The sequence below is a fragment of the Papio anubis genome, chromosome 13 (assembly GCF_008728515.1).
Source record: "Papio anubis isolate 15944 chromosome 13, Panubis1.0, whole genome shotgun sequence".
Taxonomy (NCBI): Eukaryota; Metazoa; Chordata; class Mammalia; order Primates; family Cercopithecidae; genus Papio; species Papio anubis.
Window position 1 is genome coordinate 19,209,350 of NC_044988.1, and position 12,724 is coordinate 19,222,073.

At 35.2% G+C, this 12,724-nt stretch overlaps 1 protein-coding gene across 15 annotated transcripts in view; it reads right to left on the minus strand.

Annotated features, from left to right (window-relative positions):
• Positions 1-12,724, minus strand: part of CEP78 (centrosomal protein 78) — a 51,569-nt gene that overhangs the window by 29,419 nt on the left and 9,426 nt on the right. For 13 of the 15 annotated variants that reach the window (XR_004177825.1, XM_031654131.1, XM_031654130.1 and 10 more), the window contains exons 6-11: positions 11,646-11,759; positions 10,055-10,119; positions 9,537-9,648; positions 6,372-6,507; positions 5,156-5,201; positions 3,384-3,512 (exon numbers count right to left, since the gene is read on the minus strand). Coding sequence is in view for 14 of the 15 variants with exons in the window: in XM_031654131.1 (XP_031509991.1) it covers positions 3,384-3,512; positions 5,156-5,201; positions 6,372-6,507; positions 9,537-9,648; positions 10,055-10,119; positions 11,646-11,759 (602 nt within the window). In the remaining variant the exon portion in view is untranslated. The remainder of the gene's footprint in view (positions 1-3,383; positions 3,513-5,155; positions 5,202-6,371; positions 6,508-9,536; positions 9,649-10,054; positions 10,120-11,645; positions 11,760-12,724) is intronic. The other 2 variants (XM_009188984.3, XM_009188981.3) reach the window with 1 other exon arrangement.

The window sequence follows — 12,724 nt, forward strand, 5'->3', positions numbered from 1 at the left end:
CACTGTTAAAATTAATAATATTTATATTCTGTTTTATATGCTGAGTTGTTTGTTTTTTGAGAGACAGATAGATCAGTGTTTAAGAGAACAGGCAGAAAGCTTAAGCTCAAATCCCTGATCCAACTCTAAATTTAAGTACAGCTTGGGCTTACTTAAATTTAGCTTCTTTTCTGAAAAGTAGGACTAATAGTAGTAACACCTACCACAGGTTATTCTGAGGATCAAATGAATTAATATAAGCAAAACACTTAGAACAGTGTCCATTACCTGCTAAATGTGACACAAGTTAGTTATTATTGCTATTACATGCAAATTGATAATCAAAGCCGCAGACCACAGCAGTATTCCCATTACATGATTAAATTAATACTGCCTACTGCAGAGTTATATTGCATTTCCATGTATATACAGATTACACTGCCTTCTATACAGTTTCAGTGTCACAGCCCTTGTATAGCATGACCGCGTATTTTAAGTTGCCCTGGACTGTTCCAGTTTACAACCCTTGTCTTGATAGTGTTAACAGCACCTGCTTACACTATTAAAAAGTGTTCTGGTTTGTACAACAAATTAGATAGGTGGTCACTGACTGCTGTGCCACTGAAAAGGGCGGACAAGCTCAAGTGGAATTTTTCCCCTTTGTACATCAGTGGTAGCTCAAAAACTGCCAGTTTCATTTGCTTTATCTTCGTGCCAACAGAACTTTCTCCTCCTCTGGAGTTTGATTCCCTCCCTCCCTCTTTTCTTCTCTCTCTTTCCCCCTCCCTTCTAATAGTGCCTAATACATAGTAATATGCTTCAAGGATTTTTTTAAGCTCTGAGTCACACAACCAGTGGAAGCCTCTCAAATCCAGACCCGCTGCTCTCCACATTGAAACCACTGATCCCTGATATCCTATTATCTTCCTTCTTGGTTTATACCCTCATTTTGATGGACTATGTTTTCAAATAACAAGAAAAAGTATAGCGCAGGAGGTCCAAAATGTCCCATTCAGCCCCAACTTACGATTGACAGTTTGGCTGGATGGGAAACTCCAGGTTGACAATTATTTTAAAACTTTGGAGGTAGCTTTCTAATTCCAGGATCCATGGTAGCTGATGAGAAGTATAATAAAGTCTGGTTTTTATTGTTTTTAGGTGACTGGTATTTTTCTCTCGGGAATTTCTTTCTTTTCTCAGTATCTTGAAATTTTACAATGAAGACTGTCTACTTACATGTGTCTATCTAAGGCAAACTTTCTTCTGTTCTATCTACTGAGAAATTTCCTTAATTCCTACCGAATTTATTTCAACCATTATAATTTCCAAGCGACCACCCTTGCTTTCTGCTATTCCTTTTTAAACGACACCCTATTTCTTTCTTTTTTTCTTGTTTTTTTTTGAGACGAAGTCTCACTCTGTCGCCAAGGCTGAAGTGCAGTGGCACTATCTGGGCTCTGCCTCCTGGGTTCACGCCATTCTCCTGCCTCAGCCTCTCGAGTAGCTGGGATTACAGGCGCCCACTACCACGCCTGGCTTTTTTTTGTGTGTGTGTGTGTGTGTGTTTTTAGTAGAGACAGAGTTTCACTGTATTAGCCAAGACGGTCTCAAGCTCCTGACCTCGTGATCCACCAGCCTCAGCCTCCCAACACCCTATTTCTTTTTTACAGGCGCTGTATCTTTCATACTTGTACTTAACAAACCTAAGGATGTTAAGTAGGGTTTTTTCTTAAAGTATTTTTGTTCTCTTAATTAGCTCTGGTCCTACCAGGACATATTTTTCATCTTTTATTTTCCTTGTCATGTTGTGAGTTTTATTCAACTATCAGGTGAATCATGGTTATTTTCTATTTAAGAATAAGGGAGCGGAGGATCACTGGGAGCTGATGACTGGCTTTTCCTATGCATGAAGAAGTGGGTAGCCAGTATGGCAGGATATCCTCAGCTACCCTTTTCTAGGGTGCAAAATCCACACTATCTACCCTAGTTCTCCCCAGTTACTTTACTGTTTTTCAAAGTCAAATGATCTCATTTCAGGAGAGTGCAGGTAAGGCTGGGAGTCAACTCTTCCACATACAAACTGTCAAGGAGCTCCCTCTATGTTAGTCACGTTTCTAGTTCCCTTCTCCTTTTTCCTACACGCATATCTGTGTATGGAGCCGTTTCTGGAGTAGGGATTAGATTCCCTCTGAGCTGTAGGCTTCCCCTGTGCATATTCTAGGCAATGGTTTTCCTCTGTTCTACTAATTCGGTTTCATACTCATTTCCATCTGTCGTCTGTATTTCAAAAATATGTTGAAATCTCTTCAATTCTCTTGATTACTGTAGGCTTACATGTGTTAGAAATTTTGATAACATCATTTTAAAGAGTTCTTAAAATAGAAAAGAACTGAGAAAATTCTCAGTGCCTCTTGAATCAGAAATTCCCAAGTTGTATTTCGTAACCTTCTTGGTCTCCTCAGTGGCTATAATCATTTTTAGAATACAATTTCCTAATCCCCGGTGAAGAAAATAAATACAACACATTTAAAACAATACTGAACATGAATGAGACATTCTAGGATTTTGTTTTTCCTCTGGAACTTAGCAATAAACCACTCAGGTGCTACAAACTATAGGTGCTCATTTATAATAGGGACAATTCTACATTATCTATAAATTTTTCCCTCTAATGTTCTATCATTTTTATAATTATCTTAAAATTTTTCTATATAAATACTATTAATTTTAATATTAAAAACGAAAATCAGGCTTCATTTTTTTGAAAATCAAAAAGTGATTTCCATAGTCACATAAAAATAAGGTAACTGCCCTTCCACCATGTGAGGACATGGTGAAAAGCCATCTATGAACCAGAAAGCAGGCCCTTGCCAGACATCAAATCTGCCTGAGCCTTGATCTTAGACTCTCCTGCCTCCAGAACTGTGAGACATAAATTCCTGTTGTTTATAAGCTAAATGTAAGTATATAAAAAAGGGATAATTATTTCTATATTTCTAAGTTTCATATAAAAGAAAATTATATTAATTCTAAAAAATTAATTGTGGACTTCCTAGCACACACAAAAAAGTTAAGGCCTCCCAAAGAGCCCTAAATCAGCTGGTTACATTCATTCAGGGCTTAATTTCATCGAGTTTATCTTATGATCATTAAGGCCTTCCCTAAATCTAATATTCTATAATTCTAAGGAAAGGAAAATAGATTACTGATGACATGTTTCAATTTTTATTTCTTAGAGTACAGATGTCCTTCCTTTTACCTTGTTCTATGATAAAGAACCATTCAAGGGATATGAGATAGAAGGATTCCTATGCAAGCTGTCCAGTGCATAATCAAGCTTTCACCAGAAACTAACTAGAGTTTGAAATAATCTTCTCCATATCTTTAAAGTGATAGCTTTGTACCTGTAATGCTTCTTGTTTTATGCTAGTTTTCTCAGGCACTTCATGAACACTCTCTGAAGAATCATCAACCTCTTCAATTTCAGAGGATGAAGGACTCTCTACTGTCACAGTCACAGGAAAACCTGGTTGCTTAAAGAAAGAGAACAAGATTGTATAATAATATAAACCAAATACCAAATACTAAAGGACATCTAATCAAAGTGATCTTTCTGAAGTGTTAAGTCATTCTCTATAAATGTCTATCACTACTCCTTAGCCTAACACAATCAATAACAAAGTAAAAAGACACTATTCTTGCTATGTCATTGAAATAATTCTCTCATACAAGGTTTATAATTAATACTAGAATCGCCCATTTTTTTTTTTCTTAAATAAAATCTTTCTGAAAAGAACCTATATTATTTTATTACACTTTTTTCACATAAACCAAGCGAGAAGGCAGGGTAAACATTTTTTCTCAGATCAACTGCAGATGAGAAATTTATTCTCTACCATCACACACAGAGTCTTAAAGAAAGTATGATTTTTAGGAGAAAAAAATCCATCAGTGGAGGCCTCACAAAGAAGGAAGAATAATTTAAACTGTGAATAATAAACACTAGAATGGTCTGTAATCCCAGCACTATGGGAGGCCAAGGCAGGAGGACTGCTTGAAGTCAGGAGTTCAAGACCAGACTGGGCAACATAGCAAGACCCTGTCTCTACAAAATAAAACAAAAACTAGAATTAAAAAAAAAAAATTAACCAAATACATGCACACAACTAAAACTGAGACATCAAAAACCTCATCTTTTCCTCATTCTTAAGCCAAAAACTACTGTAATAACAATGCAATTCTCCTGTCAAGTTTCAATGCCACTGGAATGTTGTTCAATATGATATTTCCAAATATTTCAAAATTGACTGTGTCACAATCCCATAAAAGTCCACAGATCAAAAAGAAGAGTGCCGGGATACATAACTGTACAGAAGAGAAGTCACGAGAATGCAGTATCTACTACAAGCATAAATCCTGCAGTACCTGAAAATCCTAGATGGTAGAATGAGATGCACGCCCATACTTTTGGCTATGCAAGGAGCAGTACCGACACACAGGTGCTCCTTCATCTCAGTAGTGCTACCTTTTACAGAGAAATTACAGTCTCTAAAAACAATTGAAAAGGAAAACCTGATACTCTGAAAGAATTGGCTTGCTCTAATACCATGATGCAGAATGACAGGGAATGTGTTTGATCCTGACAAGGGAGGAAGAAAAACTCTGAGAAAGCAGAGGCTTTAGGACTGGTTGCTTTATTGAGGATTTAGAATCTGGAATTTTTATATACATTTATATATAATTTATATACATATTTATATGTATATAATTTATATATGTTTATATATACATATAATTTATATATTTTTTATATACATATAAAATATGTATCCCCAAAAAACATTTCTTTTAAACTTAAGGACATTCTTGACTATGATAACTCCATGTGCCAGGTGAGAAATGGTGGTCAAATTTGTTTCACTAGGGGCAACAGCTAATTTGCAGACCCAGAGAAATGACTTCCTGTCTACACAGATGAAACCACAAGGCCTCCATTGTGTGACATATCCACACGATTATACTGTGGCACTGGGAAAACCCAGAAAATTTTAAATGAATTTACTTCAGGGAGGGAAATGTTTTTGTAAAACTCTATTCCGTTTAAAGAGCACAGAGAATGATTTTCCACCCTTCCCATTCCAACCCCCTACATATTATAAACACGGTAACTACGTACCTGCAACTGATTATATATATCACGTGTTTTGATTAATGGGAAACCCCTAAAGAGATATTGATAAATTAAGTTATATTTTGATGTAAATACACCACCAGTTAACACTAGGCAATAACACTTGCTAGTATTATGTAGACTATCCATACATAACTGTGCATAGAAATAAATCACCTCCAGATAAGGGCCTGGAAAACTCTGCTATGGAGAAAATTAAACAATTTAGCAGAATGGCTTTGGGATAAGTCTCTGAAGATGCATGTAGTTCTTATGTTCAGGATGGTTCAGATTTCCAATTTAACTTCTTTAACTGGTGATATTAATTGTTCTCTAATTCAGAACTCCTTGTGACCAAGATGGGACTTGAAATGAGTAAGTATCTCAAGAAGACATGAAACTGCAGTTATTAAATGTAAGTGTAAAGACCAGGGCCTCAGCACTACAGTTTATGCAATAATAATTCACATTACCAGTTGTAAAATAAGTATAGTCATCAGTTGCCTAATAAAGATTATACATATTCAATTTAATCTGAGCAACTGAACAGATATTTCACATAGCACCTATTTCCAGTCCTATTTAAAATCAGTTCTCTGTCTTCTTAAGCAATTGTTAATCTCCAATTTCTTGAATACTAAAAGTCATTTGAAAATAATTTATAGTAATCTAATTCATTTATTAAGCATAAAATTATACTACAACATTTTAAAAACATTCTTCTGACAAAAATTACTATGAATAGCTACCCCCTAGGTAACTGGCTAAAACTAGTTATATCTGGTTTGATTCACTAAATATGATTCACTAAAATGAGTTAGGCCAGTTGGCTGAGTTAGATTAAGTCTAATCAACACCCTCCTATGCTTTACAATGCCCTTTCCCCAATCTTAAATATCCAGATTCCTACTTCTGTCCTATAGGACTTGGTTTAACTGCACATGCTTTAAATGAAACCTTTCCTCACCTGCACAACTGGAGATAATTTCAGTTTCCTCTGGACTCCCACAAGGATACAGCTTGCTGTGACACTTAATAACTTGAAACCCTACTTAAGATTATTTTTTGTTTTTCTTCCTTAAAGGATTCATGAGGCAGAAGCCACATGAGTCATTTTTACCCTATAGACATAAGCAGAGAACTCTCACATAATAGAAGCTCCAAAATAAAGAATTTTGAATCCCATTTTTATCCTAAAAGATAGGAAATAAAAATACCCTACCTGTGCCTTTTTGCACGTTCTGCAGTACGCCATGGCAAGAAACCAGACACACCAGGTGGTAGAGGTGCGGGCGCATATTCTTTACCAAGGGAGTGTTTTCTGCCACTACTTACAGGTTTCTTTGTAGCCAATCCTACTTGAAAAGTGTTAAAAAGAAAGAATTAAGATGCACTAAAGGTCTACAGATTAATTAGCACATGTGCATACTCTTAAAAGAATACCAATGGGCACCTGACAATGACACCAAGGCCATTAAATCAGGATCAATTTGTAAATATCTTTTTACATAGGCCACTAATAAATATAAGAATAAATATATTTTTAATATATTTAAATATAAGTAAAAAATGTAATAAATATATAAAAATTAAAAATATAAGTTGTCTAGAGTAACAAGTTATCACTTTAACTAAAATATAACTTTAATATATGAGACATGCAGAGCATGAAAAAGTAAAAAAAACATGTAACCCAAAGAATGAAAGATTATATGTGATACATTTCATTATGCATTATGCAGAAATATTGTTATTAAATCTCAGAATATTTTTGGCATTCCTGAATCTCAAGGACAGAACATAGATATACCCATGACTCCTACCAAACAGAACCCTCTGAATTGGACCAAAATTTCAATGTGAGATTAATTTTATCATGGAAAAATTATCCAAGTTGTAAGAGTGAAGGTAGCTGGACTAATTTTATAATGTAAAAACTATCCAAGTTGTAAGACTGAAGGTAGCTGGGTAGTAGGTGAGTCAATGTTGCCGCCTGTATGTCTGTCCACCTTCAGTGTTCATTTGCTTTTATAGAATACAAAACAAACACATGAAACCTATTGGATAAAAGAATGAAGCATAAAGTCTTATCCTACATTTCAGTATTAAAGAGTCAAGTATCTTTTTATGAAACATTTGGTAGCAAAAGCTAGACCTATTAATATTTTATTTAAAACAAATTATATATTAAAATTCACATTTAAATATATGTTTCTGATATCGCTGAGAACAAATAATACAAGTTTATTAAAATGGTTGTATTTATCCTTCCAATCTATTTTACTATGTAAGATCTACTTTAGCAGCTTTAGGACAGCATCTACAAGAACGTGTATGTGGTAATACAGGACAAATATTTCCCATAGTGTAGCTTATTGATAATCACCACATCATGTTGTGCCATTTCTCTGGACAAATTTATATACCTCTTAAAATATATAGGAGCTCAGTTCATTGTATGCTGTTATTAATATAATTATCCCAAAAAAATGTTCCTGTGTATTGTTTGTGGTGTGTGTAGCAAGTAATGCAAATATAATTTTTTTTTTTTTGGAGGAGTCTCACTCTGTCACCCAGGCTGGAGTGTAGTGGCACAATCTTGGCTCACTGCAATCTCCACCTCCCAGGTTCAAGCAGTTCTTCTGCCACAGCCTCCCGAGAAGCTGGGATTACAGGTGCACACCGCCACACTCAGCTAATTTTTTGTATTTTAGTAAAGTTGCCCAGGCTGGTCTCCAACTCCTGAGTTTAGGCAATCCACCCGCCTCGGCCTCCTAAAGTGCTGGGATTACAGGCGTGAGCCACTGTGCCCAGCCACAAACAGAAATTTTAGTTAAAACCAAACTAATTTACTTATCTTGTTAGATGATGAAAAAAATTATAGTGGAAGTTTCCTATCTTCTGTCTGCACACGTAATTGCAATATGAATGTAACGTAATTTACATAAATTATATAACCCCTATACTCACTGACATCTATTAAATATATAGCCAGACACTGATTTGGCTTACCTCTGTGTCTCCAAATAACTGAGGCAAATACAAAAAAAGCCCAAGAAATAAAGTTACTCTTAAAATAGCTCAGTGAGCTTGTAAACTTCAGTCACACTTCCAATTTCTTTAATCATGCTAAGAAAAAAGATTTTTTGAATTCTCATTCAATGATGTCCAATTATATACCACTAGCTACTAAAATTATAGTATTTCCAATGTTTTATATTTTATGTTAAATTGTTTTATATCTTAGCCATTTTTAAGCATACAGTTCAGTGATATTGTCAAGTGATAGCTTTTAAAAATTTCAAGTAGCATCCAAATAAAAGATTATCTGGTATTAATTGTTTGGTGATCGTAATGTACAGGGTATGTACAAACCTTTTTCTGGGAAACTGGCAGATTATAAACATAAAAAAATTATTTTGTTTCCTCTGTATTAGTCTTCATGGTTTTACTGTTTCAAAATTCAAAGTTACTTACAAGAAAAGGTCACTTTCATATTAGATTTGGCTTAACTTATTCCACTGTCAATCATTCTTATCAGTAAAAAAAGGCTACTTATGACTAAAGATAATGTGTTCTAGAAAATAAACGTTAAAGACTCTTTAAAAACAAAACGAAAATATCAGTAGAACTAGATTATACCAAATTTATATATTCAGGAGAATGTGAAATTTATGTCATTAGTTGATAAAGAGTTTATAAAGTTTTCTTTCATTACTCTTCGTCACAAAATTATAGACAATTTCAAAATTCTAGACTGTTATTTGGCAGATTAAATAAACTATAAATAGCAAACATTTACGGAATGTTTGTCTAAAATGTTCCATCTCTGGGTAATAACCTGCAGTATTGTTTTATAAGGATTACATACGATTTAAGGTTTTTTCATCACTGAAAGAAGCAAGGTGCTACCTGATTCAACAACTTTGGGTAAGAATTTGCAAGGAAGGAGGAGGAAACAAAGGGAAAAAAGGGAACTGGGAAGAGATTTTGTTTTCTATAGTATGAAAGGATAATTTTTCATTAACAACAACAACAAAATCATACAAACGCCCTGCTGCTAAAACTGTCATCAAAGTGCATCCCAAATTTCAACTGCAAAGTATCAGAAGTAATCATCAATCAGAAAACATATCTAAAATCATCAATGTTGTATGAAAAACAAATAAGGGTAATTTTTAAAATGGAAGCACTAGCATCCCTTTCCTAATGATTCATTTACTATTTCTACATTCCATAAATTCTCATAATCAGAATAATTATAGTCCTAATAATATGCACAGAGTCAAAATTGGTTGTTACCGTCAATATCATAAATGAGAAGAGATTTTGATTTTAACACACTAGAACACTAGTAGCATTAAAAAGCCAAGACCAAAAAGGTTACCAATTCTAATAGTAGCTTTTCCTTTGTGACCACTTCCTAGAATTATAGTTCTCTTTTTCTGTTTAGCAGTTTTGGATGGTTCCTTCACTGATGGAGAAGTTATCCACTGGTACTAAAAGAGAGAGAATAAACACTACATTTCAGTTACAGATCATTTATGAGGGTTAGATCTTAAATGGAAATTGTTAAGATATTCTAAGTTAATAAAAGGTTTGCAATCAGCAGTTCTGGGACCCAAAATTAAAGAATCGTATGGTATTTACAAAAACAGAAAAGACATTTGATTTGACTGTAAATTTAAGATGGCAGAAAAGTGCCTTAATAGTGTCATCTTATTAAAAACAGACAAAAAGCTGGGTACAGTGGTATATACCTAGAATCCTAGCTACCTAGGAAGCTGGGAAGGGGGAAGATCGCTTGAGCTCAGGAGTTTGAGGCCAGATTGGGCAATATAGTGAGATCCCAGAAGAAAAGCAATTAAATAAGAATTATTTCTAGAGAAATAAAACATGATATACCTCTGATTTAGCACTGCTTCCATTCTGAAGAACTTTTTTGATAACTGCTTTCATCATAGAATGATCTAAAGTAAAATAAAAATTGAAATTACAGTAATTGTTTCCCAATGAGCGGCTATTCCCATTTAAAAACAAAAGCCAACTAATTATTGCTTTTCCCATGAAATTAAATATGAATTCCATATAATGTAATTATATATCTTTTCCCCCTTTGATTATTCTAACTTCTTCCTCAAAAACAAAATAAAGTATGCCAACATGCATATTGTCCCTATGGCTACTATTCTGGCAGCAGCAAAGATCAAAGGTAAACATTTTGGAACTAAAATAGCTTTAGATACCTCTGAATAGGAAATCAAAAGCCTAGACACTGTCCAGACACTTAGATGCCTAAAAGACACCAAATATACACAAATCAAAGTCATGATGCATCCCCAAAGCTGCTCTTCTCCATAGCCTCCTTTTCTCTATAAACAGTACCACCCAGTTGTATGCAAAATCATCTAGGACTTGAAAACAAAATTATTATTTCCTTTATACCCCACAAGTCTTGTTAGCTACACCCTGCTTCAACCACTTTTTACCACCTCCAATCTTCCACCCTAAGCAAAGCCACAGCCGTCTCTAACTTGGATCAGTGTGAGTCTCCTAACTGGTCTCCCTCTTTCCCTTTTATAGCTCCCTACAAGTCTACTCTCCACACTAAGTCATCTGATTGAATTACTACTTGGAATATAACCCTTACCAGCTCAAAATCCTCCCATGGTTTTCAGCTCATTTAGAATTATCTAAGTCCTTACCATGACCTTCAAACCTTACAAGATCAGGCCCCTGGCTGGTTGTCTGACTTCGTAGCATACCAGGCTCTTCCTCACTCAGTGCTCCCACCATGTTGGCCTTCTTGCTTTTCCTTAAATACTCCATCCACCCTGCCACCTATGTACCTACATATTCATTGCTTCCTCATCACTGGAATGTACTTTATCTGCATCTTTCATTGCTTGTTCCTCTCCTAATCAGGTCTCTGCTCAAATGTCACTTTTTTAGTGAAGCTGTCTCCTAACAAACCTATCTAATATAGTCCCACCTGTCCCTATTTGTCTTCTTACCTTAATGTATTTTTGCACTTCCTACTATCTAAATTACATTACCTATCTGAGTTCTGATATAACTCCCCCACTAGAATGTAAGCTCTAGGAGACCAAGACTTTGTCTAGCTGGTTTACTGCTACATGTTTAGTGCCTAAACCAGTATCTAGCAGATAGAAGTATTCAAAAATTACTTGTCAAACCAACAAATGAATGAAATACTATTTCCAAGAATTCAGAAGTTCTACAGGAAGAAAATAATGCACTTGGTGGAAGCAGATTTATTATCTAGGTTCACTTCTATTCAGAGTAGCAGCCAAGAGCAATATAAGTATAACTCTTTTCATCAGTAAATTATCTACTATAAACATAAGAAAGTGCAAGATTAGAAAAGAGTAAGATTAGGAAAGCAAACACATTATGTTTTCGAAACTGTCAATACATGAGAAATTATTTTTGTTTTGTTATTTGTTAGTCAATAAAAAATACTGTAGTGACATACCAATGAGTGGATTTTTTCTTATATCCAGAACGACCAGAGTTGTATTGGTTTCAAGGGCCTCTAGCAAAGCCTTTGCTCCTTCATTGGTGAGGCCGCACTGTTGCAGGTCAAGAGCTTTCAAGAAAAGACAAAAGGTCACTTGCTAATTCTATACAGATTTTTTTTTTTTTTTTTTTTGAGATGGAGTCTCACTCTGTTGCCCAGGCTGGAGTGCAGTGGTGCTATCTCGGCTCACTGCAAGCTCTGCCTCCCGCATTCACGCCATTCTCCTGCCTCAGCCTCCCGAGTAGCTGGGACTACAGGTGCCTGCCACCACGCATGGCTGATTTTTCTGTATTTTTAGTAGAAACAAGGTTTCACCATGTTTGCCAGGATGGTCTCGATCTCCTGACCTCGTGATCTGCCTGCCTCGGCCTCCCAAAGTGCTGAGATTACAGGCATGAGCCACCTCTCCCGGCCAATTCTATACAGATTTAACATACAGACAACTCCCACTTAATCACACCTGGAAGACTCCTGCCCAAGACTACTCATGGCCAGTTTTCAATCTTGGGTATCGAAAAAATAAAAAATAGAAAACCACATGCACACACACAAAACAAAAAAGAAACCCTCTTCTTAGATGTGCCATGACTACCCTCCCTTTAGCACCAATAAATTACCCAACATATTTTACAATTACAGAGTTGAAAAATAACTCTATATAAAACATCACAGGATGAATATCTGTTCATAATTAACAAGAATGCTAGTGACAGTGTAAACCTCATAAGCAAAAACTGGGTGGAGCTCAGAAATTGCACTAGATTCATCATCAAATTCAAATTCAAACTCCAAGTGACTCTCAAAAAATGACATTAAAAAAGGGAAAAGAAAATAGAAAAAGGTAAGAACTGTTAGTTCTAGAATAAAAATGACAAAGAAAGAACTCTAAGGGGATAGAAATAATGAATGCAAAGAATGTGTGAATAGAGATTATATACTAAAAACCTATCAGGAAAAAATGATGGTCACGAACTCTCCCTCAAGTAAAGGGTCAAAGAACTAAACAAATGCTCATGAATACTAGTGACACTGAG